Genomic DNA, 22,914 nt, shown 5'->3' with positions numbered 1-22,914 from the left:
CTCTAACAAGTGCATATAATTCCTTATCATAAGTGGAATAGTTGATATGACTTCCTTTCAATTTTTCACTACAGTAAGCTATGGGGTGGCCCTCTTGAAGGAGAACAACCCCAATGCCTATGCTTGAAGCATCACATTCAATCTCAAATGTTTTAGCAAAATTAGGAAGTGCTAAAATGGGAGCTTTAGTAAATTTTTCTTTTAAAACATCAAAAGCATTTTGTTGTGCTTCTCCCCATTTAAAAACCACATCCTTTTTCACTATATCATTGAGTGGTGCAGCCATTGTACCAAAGTTGGGTACAAATCTTCTATAAAAAGAAGCAAGTCCATGAAAACTTTGGACTTCATTCATGTTTTTAGGCGTTGGCCAATTTTGAATGGCCACTAGCTTAGCTTGATCCACATGGACCCTTTTGCCACTCATAACAAACCCTAGGATTTCTATATGATCAAGTGCAAACATACATTTAGCAAGGTTAGCATACAAATGTTCCTTCCTAAGGGTTTCCAAGACTTGTCTAACATGCATCCTATGGTCATACAAAGACAAGCTATAAATGAGGATATCATCAAAATAAACAACAACAAACTTGCCAATGAATGGTCTTAAAACATTATGCATGAGACGCATGAAAGTACTTGGAGCATTAGTTAAACCAAATGGCATAACTAACCACTCATATAAACCAAAGTTGGTCTTAAAAGCCGTCGTCCATTCATCACCCAGTTTGATACGGATTTGATTGTAGCCACTTTTAAGATCAATCTTTGTAAAAAAATTTGAACCATGCAATTCATCCAACAAATCATCAAGCCTAGGTATAGGATGCTTATACTTAATTGTAATGTTATTTATAGCCCTACAATCCGAACACATCATCCATGTGCCATCTTTCTTAGGGACAAGGATAATAGGCATAGCACAAGGACTCATGCTATCTTGAACCCAACCTTTAACAATTAATTCCTCTACTTGTTGGCGAATTTCCTTAGTCTCACTTGGATTGGTCCTATAGGCCGGACGATTGGGTAAAGAGGATCCCGGAATCAAATCAATTTGGTGTTAAATCCCTCTCAAAGGTGGAAGGCCTTTTGGAGGATCTTGAAACACATCTTGAAACTCCTTTACCAAATTATCCAAACAATGAGGACTATCTACAAGTGGTTCTAGCTTAAGAGGTCTAGGAATAGCTAAGAAGATAGGATTGTGAGCCACTATATCCCTTTGGACCTCATGCCTAGAAATAAGAAGCGTATGCTTATGAGTCTTTTCTTTTTCACTCTCCCTCTTTTTCTTCATAAGAATTTGGTCCTCATGGACTTCTCTTGGAGAGAGAGATTTTAAAATGACCTTGTGACCATGGAAATCAAAAGAGATTTTATTGGTAAAGCCATCATGAAAAACGTTTCTATCATATTGCCAAGGCCTTCCCAAAAGAACATGTGTTGCTTCCATGGGTACAACATCACATAATACCTCATCCTTGTATTTTCCAATAGAGAAATGAATGAGGACTTGCTTATTCACAATGATTTCGCCTACTTCACTAAGCTATTGCAATTTGTAGGGCTTTGTATGAGAGATAGTAGGCAATCCAAGCTTATCAACTACTCTTTTACTAGCCACATTAGCACAACTACCCCTATCCACTATTAAAGAACAAATGTTGTTTTGAATAAGACATCTTGTATGGAAAATATTTTCCCTTTGACTTTCATCAAAAGGTTGTAAAACTTGTCCAAGAAGTCTTCTCACAACCAACAAATCTCCTTCAAGTGGACTTTCACTCTCATGTTCACTAGATGATCTAGAATGTGAAGAATATGGATCAAGTCAAGCTGCTGGGAACAAAAACAGTTAAGACTCAAGTGATGAGAGTGAAGAGGAAACACTTAGCTTGTTGCTTAAGAAATTCAGCAAGTTCCTAAAGAAGAGAAACAACAAAAGTGACTCATACAACAGGTATGATAGCAAGAAACCTACTGAGTTTAACACTACCAAATGTACATGCTTTGGATGTGGTGAACAGGGTCATATCAAAACTGAAAAATGTCCCAACAAAGAGAGGAAAAACTTCAAGAAGCATGAGAAGAAAGGAAAATCAAGAAGAGCTTACAATGATGACTCGTCAAGCTCTTCTTCAAGTGATGAAGAAGAAGAAAATTTATGTTTAATGACAAGACAAGAAAGTGAAACAAGAAGTGTAAGTTCAAGCACTTCCATTAATGTTGAAAATTATAGCCATCTTCTTGAGGCTTTCAATGAGACTCATGAAGAAGCTAATAGGTTGGCCCTTTTGAACAATCGGTTGAAAGGTTTAAACAATTGGTTGGAAAATCGAGTCAAGACTTTGGAAGAAGAGTTGAACCATTCAAAAACAGATTTTAAAAGTTTGGAAATGATTTACAAAAACTCTTCTTGCAAGTGTGATTCTAGCTTTTGTGAAAATTGTGAATCACTTGAAAAGAAAGTCCACTAGCTTTTAAAAACCATGGACAAGTTTTCCAAAGGCCAATCCAATCTTGAAACTGTTCTTGCTTCTCAAAAATGTGTTTTTGGCAAGGCTGGATTGGGGTTTAATCCAAACAACAATAACAGATCTGTTTCAAAACCCTTTTCAAGTTTCTTTAAAAAAACCTATTGTTTTATCTAAACAACCGGTTGAAATTTGTCATTAATACATGAAAAGGGGCCACACTATTAGATTCTGCAGAAAGGTTTTTTGTTCCCAAAGGTATTTTGAAATGGGTTCCTAAGGTTTCTAAGGTTCCTAAGGCTCCTACTAACATCATTGGACCCAAATCTATAAGGGGACCAAATCTTGCTTCTTAACCTTTCTTGTAGGGATCTTTGGCAGCCAAGAATCATTTTTGGACTTGAAGAATGACTGCTAAAGGGAAAAGATTCTTTCTGGACTTCAAATTACTATTTTGTACAAAGCCTAGTTTTCTTGAAGGCCAAGAGAAATTACTTGATTATGGACAATGACTCATTGAAAGAACTACATTGTCAAAAGGATAAGACTTTCCTTGTTTTTATTTTCTTCTCTTGAATTTTTCTTTAATTTTGTAGTATGAAAAATATTGATTGATGTCTTTATCTTTCATCTATGTAATGTGAATATGAAGTCTATCATTCTGATTCATCTTTACCTATCAATTCTGAATCTGTGAAATGCTTAAATTGTTGTCACAGAAAAACAACCGATTGTTTTCACAAAACAACTGATTGTTTCCTTCTAACAACACTGCATTAAATTGAATTAATTTGTTCTTGCATTCTGTCTGTTGCAGATTCTTTCCCCAAGCTGTTATGGGTCAAAGTGCATTCATCATGGGTCTGATTTCGTTCAGAAGAGGGTTACTTTTGTCATAAATGGAATATATTCCATGATTTCTTGGAAAATTAAGAATCTTTATGACTAGTCAAAGTCTTCATGTGCTTCCATGTGAAATTTTCCCCTGAGTGACGTGCCACTGTGTAGTCTTGGACCAGAGTCTCTTTCTTGAAGACTGAAACCGACTAAATGCTAAGAGGATCAAAACAAGGGCTTAAAGAATGTCTACTAAAAGGAAGAAACATCCTTGGCTCATGCATAGTGGTTGGAAAAAAGAGAAACTTCAAGAATAAAGAGTATGTCCGTTTTCATTTCTCAATTTATGTAAGTGTGCCTTGTGACCATATGAACATCTCAAAGTCTTCTTTTTGGGTGAATCTATTGGGGTTCTCGGTTGTTTTTTCGATTGTTTTTTCGAAACAACTGATTGATTTTCCTTTGGCACCTCTGTATAATGTTTCCAAATTTGCTTATGCATGATTGAACCTATTTCTCTTTTTCAAATCTTGCTTTTGGATAAATATACTTTGAGTGTGCCTCAGAATCTGATAATAAAAGATTATATCCATTTGTTTTCTTGAAAGCTCTATGTCATGTTCTATTCCTAAAATGTCAAAATTGTTTATACTGCTAAAACTATTGTGTTATCATTCTGATTTCTGCTTTGTACAACCCTTCTCTTTGTCTATTTGTAGATCAAATAGGGGGAGAAATTTATGCTTGATTTGGTTGTATAGTTAGCTTTAAAACTGATGCATTATGTTGTTGTTTTTCTGCACTTGAAAGCTCTTGAACACTTCACTTTTTCTGGTTTTTCTACTAATGTTGTATATGCAGAAAACCAGTTTGTGTGTGTCTTGTTATCTTGTTGCTATACTTGATTTGTATATGCATCAATTCTGTGTTGCAGGACCTTTCATGTACAGGTGTTATGATGAAGAATAATCAAAGTGATGGTTATGGTTCAAGAGCATACAGCTTACTCAAATTCTTGACAAGTCAAAATTCATGACCTATGTAAAGTAAGTTGTATATGTTCATCCTATGCTTTTGACTTCATAAGAAAAAATGAAATTCTAAACATGCTTAAGGTAATGCAAAGGTGAAATTCTAAACATCACTTTGAAAGATGATTTGCTTTGAAAAATAACATTTTCTTGTTGTCTTAGAAAAACAACTGATTGTTTTCACAAAACAACCGATTGTTTTACCTCTGGCACATTTGAATAATGTTGTTATGATTTCTTATGCATGATTACAGTTGTTCATTTTCTTTCATAACCCATTATGAGTCATATATGTATACTTTGTGCCTCTGAATTAGATCATAAAGAGATATAATCTTTGTTTTTCCTTGAAATTCAAAGCTTTTTATGAATGACAACCACATTAGTGGTCATGGGATTGATGAATATTTGTGAATGTATCTTTGGAATGTCTGGAAGGTTTGCTCTTAACAGAAGAAAGAATATTTTTACCAAATCCACCTCTTGAGCAATCATTTTACCAACTTGAATTATTGGATGGAGAAAAGATAGGGGGAGAATCCTTGCTAAAATTGTTGGGGTCTATGGTACTTTGATTCTGCTGTTGTCATAGCTATGATACACCATAGATTTTTGCTGCAATTTTGATATGGAATTACAAGTTTGATGCTGCAATGGTGCTGCTACACATACTGGTATTATGGTTTTTCTTAATCCTGTTTTTATCCCTTCTTTCATTCTATTTGAGAAGACAAATAGGGGGAGAATGGTGTGGTTTTATGTGTTGTATTGGTGTTGTTACACTCTAGTGTTATCTGGTTTTATCATAGTTTAAATTTTGCTGCTTCCATGCTGGTATTCACCATAGTTTTGCTGCACACAAGTCTCATTTTGGCACTGGATTTTATGGCTATTTGACTGGTTTTTCTGCTTAAAGGCTTATACAGAAAAGTGGTTTTGTGTGCCTTAGTATCCTGTTGGTATACTTGCTTTGTATATGCACAAATTCTGTTTTGCAGGAACTATCAAGTTCAAAAACAACAACACAAACAAACCAGGGATTTGTCTTCATCAAATAGGGGGAGATTGTTGAACAAGATGCTCTGATGTCTCCAAATCCAAGAGGAAAGCTTGAAGACCTTGCTGTTGGGTGTGTGTGTGTTGTCTAGCTGTTTGAAACTTGTTAATTCACTCCTTAAGATGATCCATGTTCATTTGAATCTTTAATCTTTTGAATAGATGAGTTTTCTACAATGTTGTTGAAATTTCAACAAGTTGTTTTTTGAAACCACAGGTTGTTTTACCTTAGCAGTTTTTGAAAAGGTTTTTGAAAAGCTTGACTTTGCTATCAAGTCAATTCAACCGATTGTTTTGACAAAACAATCTTTTTTTTTTTCCTGAGAACCTTAAAAGAATTTTGTTAAGTGGTTTTAATATGCTTTAAATGATCATAACTAACTTGGCTCCTTTATTAAATGTTTTTGACCACTTGGTTGGTCTATATAAAGATATAAAGGTGGTTTTACGCTCCTAATCTTGGAGTAAGAGAAAGAGTTTATCAAAATAGTTTTTCCAAGATTTGAAAGAGCTTTGGATCATTCTTAAGTGTGTGGAATAGGATTGAGTTGTATTCTAAACTTTAAGCTTTGTAATACCCAGGTGTATTCTATTCCCTTCTTCCTTGATTACTGTATTTATGTAATTGTGTTGCCAATGAGTGTTGTGTGTTCTTAAGGTGTTCAAGATCAACACTCTTGGTGTGGTTTACCAAAGGTAGTGTGTTTCTTGAGGGGTTCAAGGTCACTACTTTGGTGTGTGGTGTTTGTAATCTGGTTTTGATTGCATAGTGGAATACCTAGTGGTTTCTGGGGACTGGATGTAGCTCTTAGTGTAAGAGTGAACCAGTATAAATTGCTAGTGTGCTTATCTCTTACTCTTAACTCTTTAAATTCTGTTTTTAAGCTGTTTATGTTCTAACTGGTATAAACAACCGATTGTTTTTCTGATATCATCTTAAAACAGTTTTGGTTCTTTGTTTCCTTGATTTCTTTCTCTGCAATTTAGCATTGAATTTCATTATACATTCAAAGTTTGCGAAAATCCTTTAAAAACAATTCACCCCGCTCTTGTTTAAGGCCATATATTATAACAGATAAAAGATTGCATACTTCTCGCTCTTGAGGAGGAAGGTCCTCAAGGTGTCTGGGTTTCTGTAGGTTGGGCTCCTCCGCCCAATAGAGGGGAAACTCATCCAATAGAGTGGGGTCCCTCCGGTTGCACCGCACCTTGAAGAAGTGCTTCCTGAAACCTTTGCAGGATTGCTGGAATAGTGTTAGGAGCATCCTCCCCGCAACACCGTTGAAGCTGACCCACAACTTCTTGCCCAAGCTCTTCGCCTAAAAAAAGAAGAGAAACACGTCCACTGATGGCGTATGGCCAAGGTAGTGCCACAAGATTGCGAAAGACCTCACGAACGCCCAACTGTTAGGGTGTAGTTGAGCGAGGGAAAAATCCACCTCAATAAGAAGGGCTTGCTCAAATGGGGTGAAGGGCAATCGTAGTCCAAGTCTCCGAAAGACCGCGAAGTAGATGAAGCAGAAGGGACCTTCGGGGTCTGAAGACTCATCAGCACACACCGGTTCACCTTCCCTATAAGCCACCATCCTCATGAATTTGTTGTGGTCTTTGCCAAAGACACGCGATTTGTGGCAGGTTTGTTTCTTCCTATAAACAGTTATACTCGCAAGGGAGGTAAAGCTGGAGGTCTCATTTAAAAGAGCATCAGGTGCCCAGCGGTATAGGGACTTATAGTTAGAGGCAGAAAGAGGTTGGGGTGGTGTCAGGGATGGAGCGGAGGATGGAGGTGGAGTTGTGGTTGAAGTGGAGTTAAAGTGTGAAGAGGAAGCCGGAGAAGGGTTCTGGTGAGTCTTCTTAAATAAAGCTAAAAAAGAGAAGAAAAAAAAACGAAACTTTAGAAGATGGCGATGGCGTGACTCGACAAAACCCAGAAAACAGAGACCCAATCGAAAACAGAGAAAACCTAAAATGCAGAAAACGTAAACAGTCTTAGAACAGTTATAACATGTTATGGGTAGCAGAATCATAAAGCAAGAGCAAGCAACGCATAAAGTTTATACCTTTGATCAAGCAAGATTTGAAGGTCTGAGTTTTGGATGGAGAAGAGAGAGCGTTTTGAAGAATTTCTTGAGAAATTATTTGCTTAAGTGAAAGTAATGAAACAATGACAGGAGCGTAAGGGTTTAAGGGTTTAAACAGTGCACGAAGAAGTTCAAGCGCCAACAAGTCCCAGCCGTTGATCATGCCACGTGTACGCTGGTTTAAAAGGTTTGGTGAGACGTCCCATCACCCAGAGCCACGTAGGTCGCCTAGGCCGATCACTTAGTCTCTTCACTGAAACAAGTTACAGCTCGAGACTATGGGCTTGTGTACCGACCAGTCCTCGGTCATCGACTCCAATGGCTGACCTCAGACATCGCGCACTGGTGCCTGATAGTGGAAGGGGGCCACGTAAGGTGGGCCCTAGACACACCTATCAGGGTATGGGTCAGTCTTCGGACATTGGTACTATAGACATCGACGTTGGAGATCAACATCTGACCACGACAAAGAAGGAGAGATCGGATGTCGACAGTCTGAACAGTTATATTGGGCCACGTAAGGTGGGCCCAAGAGTTATACTAAGTTATCAGTTAAAACCTCAGATATAAAAAAAGTCTAAGTCACGAGGGATCCATACAGGTGGTGTGTATAGCGCATACATGCACGACACAACTAAACAACCCTTAAGAACACGAAGGCCCACTAGGGTTAGGATTCCCAAGGGTAGCTACATGCATGGCACGTGAATACTTACGGCACCCACACAACAGATGGCGCCAGAGATTACGTGCACAAGTTGGTACCCAAGCGGCCACTCTGTTAGTCGTTGCACTCAAGTTAAGGAAAGTTCTATGTGCCAGATACGCTAAGATTATGTAAATAGCGACGCAAAGAAATTCCCCAAGGAACCCCAGACCAGGGTAAGAATACAAAGGTAAACCCTAGTTTCAACCTATATAAAGGGTGCTAAGAACCCTAGCAAGGGACACAGTTTCTAAGACTGAAGCTATTTTATACACTTGGTGTTTCTTTTCCCTAATACTGACTTGAGCGTCAGAGTTTAAACGACCGCTAGGGCACCCCTTTGTCTTTGCAAGTGAGAGATTCTTTGATCAAGGAAGTACGATTCTCAGGCGGAGATAGAACGGCCAAAGGCTGTTGCTCGATTCAACCGGCGGAGCGAGTCAACCGGCAGGAACAATTTCAATTTTGATTCTTCTTTGCTAATAAATCTTGGTCTGTGAAATGTCTTAATTGCTGTCACAAAAAAACAATCGATTGTTTTTACGAAACAACCGATTGTTTTTACGAAACAATCGATTGTTTTTACGAAACAACCGATTGTTTTGCCTATGTCAGCATTGCTTTACAGCTGGTTTGGTTTTCTGTGTATTGATTCTATTGCAGATTCTTTCTCAAAGCTATTATGAGCCAACATTGCATTTATCATGGCCTTGAATTCGTTCAGAAAGGCAATTACCTTAGTCATAAATGGAATATATTCCATATTCTCTTGGAAATTTAAGAGCCTTTATGACTAGTCAAATCTTCTTGTGTCAACCATGTGTTTTCTGATTCAAAGCTGACGTGGGTTTGTGTGCCTCTGAACAGATTCTTTTTCTTGAGGAAAGCAACCCACTAAAAGTCAACTTTAGTAGTTACTCTCTATCTTTATAAAACATACTTTATGCATCTGTTTTTCTTCACAAAATCAACCAATTGTACAACTCTTTGTTTCATCTCAAATTTGGTGCATACTTCTCCTGTCACAGCAAATGTCCTTCTTCCTCCATGGACTCCACACCTCCTTCATCCAAAAGAATGAAGACCCGTGGGGTAAAGAGGGGTGGACACTTAGAAGGTTGGTTCTCAGGAGAGGAGGAGAAGATTGAGAAGTATCTCCATGAAACTACCAGAAAAGCCATCAACAATCCAAAGATTATCTCTTTCAATTGGTTGAAGGAGCAAAAACTCACTGAAGTAAGCGTACTTCTTAAAGAATAGCCGTTGAAGAGATTCTTGGAGGTGTTAGGGAACATTATCCTGACCTTGAAAGAGTGTTCTACACCAATATGAAATTTGAGGGCAATAACATTAGCTCACTAGTAAAAAGAGTGGATATGGAGATAACTCCTGAGGTATGGACAACAGTCTCTAGTCTGAAGTATGTTGGATTAAGAATAAATAAAGGAAACATTGGAGTGATTGAGGAATTCAACAAAATACAATTCTATAGAAGTATCAAAAGTAAGAAACTTTTCTGTAGGAGGTTTGAAGTTGAATGAAAGAATCATTGCCTTCATAGTAACTTGGATGCTAACATCAAGGGGGAGTAATCATTTTGTGTTGACCGAAGAAGATTTTGTCTACATCTATTGCATTATGAACAAGATGAAAATTAATTGGATTCATATTATCAAGGAGCATATGCAAAAATCCATGAGGTTAAGTGACTATCACTATCCCTATGCTTCGTTTATTTCTAAATTTTTGCATTATTTTGAAGTGGATCTAGAAGAGGAGCAAACATAATTGGTGAAGTCATCTCATGAGGTGAACAATGGTTCACTTAGCAAGATGGGTTTCACCAAAGTTGATGGAAAATGGGTAAGCAAGGATGGAGATCAAACTGGCTTGTTAGAATTTATGGCCTTAAACAAGAGAGGGGGTATAATGAAATCCAATGATGAATCACAGAGAAAGAAATCAAGGAAGCCAAAGAACAAAATTGATTAAGTTGATTTCCATAAAATCAACCAGTTGTTTTTATCAGCAGTGATTACAACAACTTAAAAGCATAATGTAAATGAGTTCAGGGCAAGAGAAAAGCACGCAAGCAATTTATACTGGTTCACTCTTATCCCAAGAGCTACATCCAGTCCCCATAAACCACTGGTGTCTACTATGCAATCAAAATCCAGATTACAAACAACAACACCAAAGAAGTGACCTTGAACACCTCAAGCACACACACTTCTCTTGGAAATCACACCACAGAATTCATAACAACCTTTGATTCTGCACACACCAAAAAAGTGATCTTGAACACCTCAAGAACACACTTCTTTTGGCAAACACACCACAGAATTCAGAACAACCTCTGACTCTGTACACACCAAAGGAGTAATCTTGAACACCTCAAGAACACACAGCACACCAAAAAATTCAGAACAACCTTTGATTCTGCTTACACCACCAATATTCAGAAATACAAGAGATAAAAAAAGGATTACACCTGATCAATATCAAAAACGAAAGATTATAGCAACCCTAATCCACTCCTTTGTGAAAATCCAAAAGCTTGATGCAAATCTTAAAAACTCAAATTTGTTTTCTCAATCTCAAAATGTCTAAACTGTTTTCCAATTTTCTTTAAGAGCGTCAAACAAACTTTATATACTCCAAAGGTTTGTTAAAAACATTTAAAGCAGAAGCCAAAACAATTAGAAAACATTTAAAGCTGATTTACCAAACTTAACAGAAATTTTGTTATGGATTTTAAAAAAAAAATCGGTTGAATTGGTTTGACAACAAAGTCAATCAAGTCAAACAGCTTCAAACCTTTTTCAAGAACCACTAATTGTCAAACAACCGATTGAAATGATAAAACAACTGGTTGTTTTTCCACATCTTCAGAAAACAATCTTTTTCAAAAAGGTTTATGATTCAATCAGTTTTAGATTCAAACAAAGAGTGGAATACACTTTAATCTACCCAGAACCCACCCACACAAGCAACAACTCCATCCTTCCACCAAACACCATGGATTTGGAGACATTAAAGCACAAGATCATCCTTGGTTAACACTCAAGAGGTGTTCAAATTGAAAAAGAGGATGAAGAGCGAGCTATTGTTGTTGGTCAAGAGGCTGATGCTGCTGCTGATGATGTTTATGCAGTTGCTGGATTTGTTGGAGAGGAAGGTGTTGGTCCAAGTGCTCGAGAACGCATCACTTCCATGCCTCCCTTTGAAAGATTGTTGCTGGGAAGGATGGGCAATTTTGCTGATGATCAAAGAAGTCATCATGAATTTTGTGTGGCTCGTTTTCAGAATCTGGATGAATAGATTGAAGTTGTTCAGAATCAACTCTTTGAGCTGCAATATGGGAAGGAAGATTAATGTTTTTTTAAAATTTTGCACAGTCTTTCTTAAATTATGTTTTTACCCTTTCTTTCACTCTATTTGTGAAGACAAATAAGGGGAGAACGGTTTGGTTTATGTGTTGTATCCTCTGCTGCAAAACTCTGAATTATTTGCAGAACTCTTGACTTTGTATGGTTTTAAAATTATGCTAATGTATGCATAAATACACTTGGTTTTTCTGCTTAAAGGATTATACAGAAAACTGGGCTAAGAGTACCTTTATATCATGCTGCTATGTATGCTCTGTATTTGCATCAAATCTGTTTTGCAGGTGCTGAATCAAATTCAAACAGGACAACACAAGCAACCAGGGATTTGTCTTCATCAAATAGGGGGAGATTGTTGAACAAGGGCTTTGATGTCTCCAAATCCATGAAGATTGTTTGAAGGATTAGTTGTAGCTTGTGTGTGTTGGTTCTGGGTAGTTTGAATTTGTAATCCACTCTTGGTTAGAATCCAAATCTGATTTAAATCAAAACCTTTTTGACAAAAAGTGTTTTCTAAAGAAGTGGAAAAATAACTAGTTGTTTTATCATTTCAATCGGTTGTTTGACACTTGGTGGGTTTTGAAAAGGATTTGAAATTGTTTGACTTTGTTGTCAAACCAATTCAATCGGTTGTTTCGTGATTTCAACCAGTTGTTTTTTTAAAATCCATAACAGAATTCTGTTAAGTTTGGTAAATCTGTTTTAAATGTTTTGAAACTGAATTGGCTCTTGCTTTAAATGTTTATAACAAACCTTTGGAGTATATAAAGGTTGTTTTACGCTCCTAAGGAACAAGAACACAGATTGGAGAATTCAGATTGAGCATAGTAACTTAAGTTTTCAAAGATTTACTTCAAGCTTTTGGGTTTTCTCAAAGAGTGGAATAAGATTATTGTTTGATCTTTTGATTTGATTTTGATCAGGTGTAATCCTTTCTCTTTATCTCTTGTATTTCTTGAATACTTGTGGTGTGTGCAGAATCAGAGGTTGTTCTGAGTTTTGTGGTGTAGTTGCCAAAAGAAGTGTGTGTTCTTGAAGGGTTCAAAATCACTTCTTTAGGTGTGTGTGTGTGTTTTGTAATTTGTGATTGATTGCATAGTGGAATTCCCAGTGGTTTCTGGGGACTGAATGTAGCTCTTGGGATAAGAGTGAAGCAGTATAAATCTACTTGTGTACTTATCTCTTTCCCTGAACTCTTTAATATTTGATTTAAGTTGTTTTTATTAACTGCTGGTAGAAACGATCGGTTGAATCGCAAAAACAACTAGTTGATTTTCTGTAAATCAACTAAATCAGTTTTGGTTTTTGGTTTCCTTAGTTTCTTTCTCTGTGATTCTTCATTGGATTATTTGCGAAAATCTTTCGTAAAGAATTCACCCCCCTCTTGTTTAAGGCCATAAGTTCTAACAATCACAATGTCAAAAAAGGTTATGTTCCCAATGTGGAATAACTAAAGAATAAATTAAGTAGGATGCATCTCAACACAAGTTGGAAAGGACGCTGGAGCTGGACTGATAAAGATGAAACGTTAATCTTCTATTGTTGGGAATCTTCGTATAGACAATTTGTTTTCACAGGGTCTACGAGTTAAATATTTCACACTTAAATATCTCAGTACATTGCATTGGATGATCTAGGTTTTGCATATGATTAGACGATCTAAAGTTCCTTTGCATACATATAGATGGTCTGAAATTTGGTGTATCAAACAATGTTATCTTGTATGCATTATATGTTTATGTTTATATATGTTGAAATAAGAAGCTTTGATGATTCCAAATTTGTCTTGAAGATCTACTGTTGCGTGTATATGTGTGTTTAGTTAGGTAGATTTTGTTATGCAAATTTGCTTCTCAGTATGATCCAAGTAAACTGATTTGAAATCTCCTTTAAATGTTTTGTTTTCCAAATCAATAGTTATTTTAATTAATTGATTCATTTATTAATCAATTGAAATTACTTCTATTCAAGTTTGTTGACTATAGTAAGTATTTTAAAATATTGATTTATCCTATCAATCGGTTGAAAACACTTACGATTTTTAAAGGATTTAAAAATTATTTGTTTTCTTTTCTGTCTTTTCTAATAAGTGAAATCAACCAGTTATTTTCATAAATGAACCGATTTTTAATGTGATGATTAATTTTGTTAAAGAAAATAGTCAGTTATTTTCATAAATCAATTAAATGTTTTTAACAGAACTTTGTTATGTTAATCGAATTGTTTTTAATTGATACAACTAATTTCATTAAATGATCAAACTGTTTTAACAATCTTTCCTAACTTATATAAAGATTTTTTCTGACCATTTAACATAACACTTTTCATAGAGAGAAAACATGAAGTTTTAAATCATTCTTGGAGATTACATTTGGATCTTGGATCACTGTTGTGGTGTGAATAAGGTTTTTGGGATATCAATTATGTTGTTCTTCATTTGTATTAAACCTAGGTGTATTCCAACTTCATTATTTTCACTGTTTTGTGTTGTAAACAAATTCATATAGGGTTTCTAAATTCAGTGTGTGGTTAAGAGTGTTGTGTATTCTTGTAGGGTTCAAGATCAACACTCTTGGTTGTTCTTGTTTGATTGTTTTTAGTGAATTCTCGGTGGTATGCTAAGGACTGGATGTAGCTTTTGATTAAAAGTGAACCAATATAAATCTCATGTACATTATCTCTCTCTTGTACAATCCAAATAGCCAATAAGATGACCAAGGACTCAAGAGACACTTCACACTTTGATAAGTCATCTCGGCATCAAAGACAAGGCCCCACCAAATGTCGGAAGAACCTCAGCAGAAGAAGAACTGGGCATAAACCATAACATCAAATGTTCTTTCTTCTGGTCTTCTAACAATACAAAATGTTTGTAAATAAATTGGTCTCACTTTAGGGGTCTAAATTGGTCTCACTTGGTTAAGCTTGTGTCCAGTGGGGATCTTCTTTGGGTTCTTACCTTAATTTTTAATCTCAACAATAATAAATAAAAGAGCAACCTCTAAAATGTGTCAATCTAAAATCAACTCACATCACTCTCTTACTCTAATATCTGTTATATAATATTTTTTACAGTATTTTGCGTTTAAATCAATTGATTGAATTCTCAAAACAACTGGTTTATATTTTGTTTAATGCTTGTTGTTCTTTTTATAATTAGTTGAACATGTAAATCATTTAGTTAATTTTATTGCGTTTTTCAATCTAACTCCAGTATTTGAGAAAATATTGTGAAAACAATTCACCCTCCCTCTTGTTTCAAGTCACATATTCTAACAATATAATCAGGTTTGTATGTGCTAAATGTATCTAAAAATATTTCATACTTCATAATGCATTTGATTAATTTGCAATTATAAAGTGCCTACTTGCAAACAATATAGTATTTCCAAGTATTAGATGGTCTAAGTTGTGTGTGCATTTCGATAGTCTAGGCAGTACAAGCGACAGATGATTAAATATCATTTTTTGTAAAGCCAAACTTCTTGTATTAGGAATAACCACAAATCTTGTTGTACATTTGATTTGAATTTCTTGAATAGTTTATTTATATTAATGATATTCGTTGATTTTGTGATACCAGATTATGTTTTGATTGAATATTTGATTGAAATGTTTGAGCATGTGATTATTTACATTATTGAGGGTTTTAGTTTCTCTAATTTTAGAAAGAAAAATATGAGTTGTAATCTTTTCAATATTACCATTGCTTAGTTACTATTTTTAACCCTTTCGTATAACCTAAAAACCCTTTTGTATATGGAACATTACTATGATCTACAACAACTTGATGAAAGAGGTTTTGGAATTTAGTGTGGATCTTGAACGTTGTATTCAAGGTTTCCTTCTTGAATTAAACCATCTACCCAAAATTGATAAGGATATTCTGGAACTATGTTAGGTTAGTAAAGAACTGTCCATCAGTCCAATTAGTATCTCTAATGCAATCGCTGGGAAAGGGTTCCTAATTGATTTTATCCTAAGAGGAAAGCGATTTACTATGGAATTGGCACAATTGTACAGAAGCTATATGGTGATAACTTCTTAGAAGAGCCTCTTGGTCAGAAGATTGATTACAAGAAGCTGTATGCAAAAGGAAAAATATGAACAAAAGTGTAACAAATGATTGCTTCAAAAATATGGTTCAAAATACCATATAACAGAGTATGGAAGGTTTGTACCATATAACAGAACACCATATGAACAACACGAATTTAAAGAGAAGAAAATTAGGAGAGAACACACTTGGCGCTTGAAGAACCAAAGCTCTAAATACCAAATGATAGCATCCTCTCATCCGAATTGAGTTTTTCTTGAAATTTGAAGGAGATTGGTGGAAGCTTAATGGAAGGAGTATGTCAAGGATGGCTTCATTGAAGTTATGCATTCATTGGAGTTGCATGAAGAGTAGGGAGAGTGATTGGTTCGGCCATATCACTTGAAAGAGGTGGAGAGGCTAGACAAGAGAGTGCTTAGGCTTGCAATTTGGCAGCATAATACTCATATATTTTATCTATGTTTTCATGAGCCAAGCACCTTAATTTATAGGAGAAAGGGCTTAATATTTTGGAGCCAAAATTTAAAAATTCAAAATAAAACTCTCCAATGAGAAGGTGCCATGTGGACTCATGCTTTCCATGTTTAGCTCACACCTTCCATGCTAAATCCTCCCCACTCCCAGGTTGCCATGTGGACGTCCATGTGCTCCTTGTCAAGCTAATTTTCATCCTATATTACACCCTGGATGTTCTAGGATTACATTGGGCTAAAAAAAGTCCAATTGTTACCCTAATTATACCTATTCTACTATTGGTCGAAATACAAGCCCAAAAACCTATGCTACTTGGTCCAAATATTTGGTCCGATTATTTTATGCTACTAGGCCCAATACACCTATGAAATCCTAAACAAATTTATACAATTTATTTAAGTTAAAGTTTTACCCAAAAATAATGTTGACTAGTCAGCCGAAACTCAGTTTTCTTGTTCTTCTGACCAAAGCTCCAATTTATGTTTTGATGAGTTGGAGGTCTTCTTGGATTGCTTTGTACATTCATTCATTCTAGAGTTGTCCTCTTGATTGGGCCTACAAAAATAAACAAAAGCCCAATTAGACTTGTATTTGTAAATAAGTCCATAAACAGGCTCGAGGTGTTCATCCTTTTTATTATGTGATTCGTGTTCATCCTTTTTATTATGTGGTTGTATGTGATTGGGAGCTTAGCCATTTGGAAAAAGAATATTTAAGGAGAACTTTCTTTGTTTTGAAATAACTTTAGACATTCACATGAATATCAAATACAAAGTGTTTATTTGCCTATTATGTGTTTCTATGTGATATTTGTTAATGCTTTCATGTGTTATTAACTTATAGTTTTTCTTATATAACTCGATTTTGTCTTAATTTTTAGATTAATTGTATCTTTTCAATGTTTATTTTATTTTTATTTTCTATTTTTAAATTAGATTTATTTTCTATTTTTATATTAGATTTATTTTCTTATTTTAGATTAGATTTATTTTCTGCAAGAAATTAAAACTTTTACAAAACTTAATAAATTTTCATCTTAAAAAAACTGTATTTTCCTGCAGTGAATTCAGCTGATTGTTTGCTTTATGTTTTTTTTTTCTATAGATGTCTCCGATTTTTGTTGGAATTCTAACTCATAATTTCAATTGGAATATGAGAACATAAATTTTGGAGCTGGGTTGCAGCAAAGAAGTAGTTTTTAGTAGATTTGGTTATAAGGATATTTTTACTAGTTGAGTTAGGTGGGTCAAGTTTTGTGCAGTTGTTAAGGTGCATAATTTTCTTTGTTTCAGCACTTTATAAATACAGTGCATCTGAGCATATGAATGACATAGAATAATTTTAGATAGTAGTGGTTTAGTTCTACGTTTTTTCAACTTTTAAGTCAATGTAATATAATATTTTATGTCTACATAAAAATAAATAACATTATTTTGTTATTCAAGTACCCTATTAAATTGTATTAATTTGGATTCTTTCTATTTCGTTACGAAAAATTAACCATCTTATTAACTTTCAAATAAAGATATTGCAAATAGTACAATTTGTTCAAAACAATTGCATTGTGAAATGCCTTTTCAAAGCAATTTCTTAATTTTGTATCTTTCAAATATTTACTTTCAATTCTTTCATTATTTGCAAGGAGGAATTTGATGGGTTATTTTTTCATAAAATTTTGTCCTTTAAAATGAAAATTCAGAAGTCTTCGAAGTCAGATTAAAATAGAATTATTGCCCTAAAAAATGTTCCGATGATTGATTTATTCCACAACTACCAAATTTGTGTTCATACTATAAAACCAACAACATTTCATTTGGCAGCAATTTCATTGTGGATGCTATGTAATTTATAGTTTATTTTATGCATAAGATAAATTAAGTTATTTTTTATCAGCAAAAAATATAATAAAATTAAAGAGGTACTTCAGGGGTACCTCAACCCATATACAAGTATTAAAGCACCATCATACCTAGCAAACAAAAACCATATAACAGCCCATAGCCAAACTACAACATAAACATATCTTCTTATAAGGTGTCTCTCAACTTGAAAGAATCCAATCACATATTCTGCTCCCCTTCCTTAAAACAGCTTATTACCGAGCCCTTAGTCAACTTTCTATCACTATTCCAGGCCACAATATTAGTGCAAGATAGAAGAAACCTGAATCTTCCAGGAATGAGGACCACCTGCCACTGGCAAGTGAAAGCAGTAGCCAACCAGGGGTTTATGATGGCATCCAATCCACCACCAACTAGCTCCACTGTCAGAACCTTCCAGCTTTAACACAGCCACCTATTAACAACCCTCCAATATGCAATCCTCTTCTCCACTACTCCAAAGTTACCGCCTAAATATTACAAGGCACATCCATGACTCCAGTCTCTACCCGATACTACGTATACCGGAATCCCTGCACTCACCTCTTCCTTGGAAAACCAAACTGCTTCACCCAAAGCTAGCCATGCACCTCTCTTTATTATCATCACCTTCAGCCTTCATTTCCGAGCCTTCATTCATCCCAGACCACGCCCCCAGGTATGTACTCCTTACACAAACTTCCGTAAGCTTCCATCTGGCATCTGGAGTACCGTGGACCCTTCCAAACACCCATCCTTTTGTTAGATGTATCAACTTTCGCCCCACCATACGAACTCCCTACTCTCTATACAGGTAACTACTTGTAGCTGCTGATACAGGGCCATGGGTTCAACACCCAATCAGAGAGCGAATAAGAGAACCTAGGTCCCTTATGCTTCAACGCCATCCACGATTTCAGCTGTACCTTATAGAACACTTCATCCACATCCACTACACCTTCATTGAAAACCACTGCATTTCTATGCTCCCACGAGCATCGAATAACAGCTGTCCACACACCTTTCCATATCAAATTTTGTTTCTTACTACCAGCAGTGAGGATAAAACTCTCAAAATGAGTCTCAATGACATTATGTTGGACAAAAAGAATACCAAACCATTTAAAGCACAGATTCCAGACCTTCCAAGCATACTTACACTCCAGAAACAAGTGTTGACATGATTCCTCCTCAGACTCACACAAAGCACACAAGGCAAAATTTAGCAGCACTCCTCTCTTTTTCAAACAGAGTCTTGTTGGGATTTTTCCCAGCAACACCCTCCATGTTGTAAGCAGAACATAAGGAAACGTCTTCACCTTCCAGAGATTAATAAACACTTGTTTTTGCGTGTCCCTGTCCATACTGGTTAGGCTCCCGTACGCTAATTTCACCGTGAAACAGCCTGAATCCTCATTCCGCCATTCCAGGATATCCACAACATCCTTCTTAACACTTACCCTAGTTATAATGCTATCTAACTCCATAACCTGCATCTCCTCCCACCGAAATCTACGTCTTCTCCAAGTTAAGTTCCACCTCCACTCCACATTATCCTAAACTCCCACCTCTTCTACCTTCTGGCCTTGATTGAGGGATAACATAAATAACCTCGGAAACTGCGCTTTCAGATTAGAATTTCCTACCCACACATCCTCCCAGAATCTCACCTTATCCCCTTTACCTATTTTCCAGCTCACTTGTTTTTGAAACCACCCTTCTCCCCCACCTTCTGTACAGACTCTCTGCAGATCTTTCCACCAGTATGAGTGAGATTTAGCAGGAGAATGATCCGAATTGTGGTCCAGTCTGTACTTTGAGTCCAGGACGTCCTTCCACCTTCCTTTGTCGGCCGAAACACACCTCCATTTCCACTTGGCCAATAACGCATGGTTGAACCTTCGGATATCTCTAACACCCAGCCCTCCTTCCTCCTTCGGTTTGCATATGTCCTTCCAGCTAACCCAAGAAATAGGTCTCTTCTCCTTTCCCCACCCCCATAGAAAACGCCGTTGAATACTAGTAATACTTTTACATACACCCTCCGGAACTTTGAAAAGGGATATGTAATAGAGCGGTACTGCAGCCAAAACTGATTTGATGAGACATAATCTTCCTGCCATAGAGAGAAACCTCCCTTTCCATACACTAAGCCTGGATTTCAACTTACTCAATACAGGCTCCCAAAACTTTTTCAATCTCGGGTTACCCCCTACCTCAATGCCCAAATAGGTGAACGGTACCTCCATCTTAGAGCAGTTGAGAATTTTTGTATAGCAGCCCACTTTACTGCTAACGACATTTATCCCAGCTAGCTTAGATTTATAGAAATTAATCTTTAGTCCTGAAGCTATTTCAAAACCCCTGAGGATGGCCTTCAAAGTGATCACATTATTGAGTGCATCTTGGCAAAAAAACAGAGTATCATCAGCGAACTGGAGCATACAGAGCTCCACCTCTTTTCTCCCGATGAGTAGACCTGTGTAAAGGTTAGCCTTAACAGCTTGCCTAACAAGCCCTGCTAGCCCTTCAGCAACCACCAGAAACAGGAACGGGGTAAGGGGATCACCCTGTCTTAACCCTCTTGAGGGTTCGAATTCCTCAGTGGGGCTCCCATTAACCAGCACAGACACAGAAGCACTAACCAGGCAGCCTTTAATCCAAAGAATCCACTTACTGTGAAAACCCATCCTACTTAACGTATCATAGAGGAACTCCCACCTAACTGAGTCATAAGCTTTTTCAAAATCTACCTTGAAACACAGCCCACTAGTACCTCGCCTCTTGAGATCTTCTACCACCTCATTAGCCATTACCACACTGTCAAGAATCCCTCTATCCTTTAGGAAGGCAGATTGGCACTCATCTATTACATACGGAAGAACTTTCTTGAACCTTTCTGCCAACACCTTAGAAATAATTTTATACATCACTCCCACTAAGGATATAGGTCTATATTGCTCTAGATGGATAGGATCTCTCACTTTTGGAACAAGGGCAACAAAGGAAGCATTACACCCCTTTGGGATAGCCCCTGATTCGTGAAAGAGTGTCAAAGCTTCCACGACTTCAGTTTTGATGACTTCCCAGTTTTCCTTTACGAAATTCAGATTAATCCCATTAGGACCTGGGCTTTTAGCACCGTCACAATGCCACACAGCCTCGCGTATCTCTTCCTCTAAGAATGCCATGATCAGACTTTGGTTACTTTCATAAGACAGAGATCTAAACTCTACCTTATCAAACCTGACGCCAAAATCCTCTGTGGCTTGGAACCTACTTTCAAAGAGCTTCTTTGCTTCTAAGCGCACCGTACTAGGTTCCTCACACCACCTTCCACCAATCTCCTAACTTCGTTCCTTAACCTTCTCCATCTCAGTGACGTGTGAAAAAATCTAGTGCATGAGTCTCCATTCTTCAGCCAATTTACTCTAGCCTTCTAACAGGTAACTGACTCTATCTTTTTATCAATTTCCTTTAACCGACTCACCAATTCCAGCCTTCTCACGAAGTCTTCTTCCCTAAGCTCATCATGACAGTCTTTGCAATCTAGGTCCTCTATATCTTGCAATATCTCCTTCTTTACAGTATAGATATTACCGAACACATCCCTATTCCATTTTTTAAGATCACCCTTCAGAGACTTCAACTTCTCTTTGAACCTTACAAATGCGTTCCCCTCGACAGAGTACGCTAACCAAAAATCTTTCACCATTCCACAGAAACTCCTTTCCTGAAGCCAAATATCAAGAGAACGGAAAGGTTTAGGACCCCAGTCCTTCTGTACATCCTTCACCACTATTGCACAATGATCTGAAACTTCCCTACTTTGCACATATTGTTTGCTCATTGGTCACCTGACCAACCACTCTTCAGAGACCAGAACTCTATCTATTCTACTTTTCGCCGTCCCATTTGGTTTGAACCATGTGAAATTCTTCCCAACAATTGGCAAGTCGAAAAGCATATTGTTCTCAATGAAACTATTAAAACCTACAATTTCACTAGAGGAATCAACACTGACCCTAATCCCCTTTCTTTCACAACGGCTTCTGACGGCGTTAAAATCACCACAAAGGCACCACACCGGAACCTGCAAGGCCTCTTTAACAGACGTTAGTTCCTCCCAAAGGATCTTCTTGTCTCTTAAAATACAGGCTGCATAGACATCGACCAAAACACATCTAAGATTTGCTTTAATATGAGTTCCAACAACTGTTATAAAACCTTTCCCCACAACATGACTGTCATAGCTAAACACCTCCTTATGCCACATAGATAACAAGCTTCCATTCCCATTGTCCCCTTCATGGTGTATCCATCCGATTCTATTGTTTCCCCAAACAGCAAAGCATTTAGCCTCCGTAACCTCCCTAGTTTTTGTATCTTGCAAGCACACAAACTCAACCCCTTCCCGATCTATAATATGGTTCAGATACCTGGATTTAATACTCCCCCCCATACCTCTTATATTAAGATCAACAATTATCATTACAGAACATTTTACCTCCCTCCTTCGAATCCTTCAACACCTCTTCATCGCGTGCTTCCATACGGCCGTACTCTTTGATCACCTCCATCTCTTCCCCCCGACAGAGCATCCCAACTTGCTTTCCCACCTCCCATAAGTTCTCCTATTCCATGGTGTTATCAGAGGTACATAACCGCATATTACAATTTCTAATACCCCTATCCGAAATAGATGTTGAAGAAGAGACATCTCGGCATAATAAAGAGTACCCAATATTAAAGCTTTTCAATTGAAGTCGCGCCGACCTCCTCAGTTGCGGGCATGAATCCCTCAAGTCTGCAATCTCTTTCTTCTTGCGCCGGCGAGGTGGTGAGTTTGACCTACTCTTTGCAAAAAGACCGACTAGCCCAGAGTGTGGGGGAGACTCACCCCTTGGATTGACAATCTCCATTAGAGCATCTTGCCCTTGCGATCGC

The 22,914-nt window shown here is 36.9% G+C and overlaps 2 protein-coding genes across 2 annotated transcripts; both read right to left on the bottom strand.

The window, feature by feature from the left end:
* Positions 1–18,785: 18,785 nt before the first annotated feature.
* Positions 18,786–19,463, bottom strand: LOC137838694 (uncharacterized). The gene has a single exon (XM_068647926.1). It carries the CDS (start codon positions 19,461–19,463, stop codon positions 18,786–18,788), a length of 678 nt encoding a protein of 225 aa, XP_068504027.1.
* Positions 19,464–21,820: 2,357 nt separating this feature from the next.
* LOC137838695 (uncharacterized) lies at positions 21,821–22,429 on the bottom strand. Its single transcript, XM_068647927.1, has one exon. It carries the CDS (start codon positions 22,427–22,429, stop codon positions 21,821–21,823), a length of 609 nt encoding a protein of 202 aa, XP_068504028.1.
* Between the last annotated feature and the right edge of the window lie 485 nt (positions 22,430–22,914).

Source organism: Phaseolus vulgaris, chromosome 4, assembly GCF_051622355.1.
Source record: "Phaseolus vulgaris cultivar YP4 chromosome 4, ASM5162235v1, whole genome shotgun sequence".
Lineage (NCBI taxonomy): Eukaryota > Viridiplantae > Streptophyta > Magnoliopsida > Fabales > Fabaceae > Phaseolus > Phaseolus vulgaris.
This window is presented reverse-complemented; position numbering and strand designations above follow the sequence as displayed.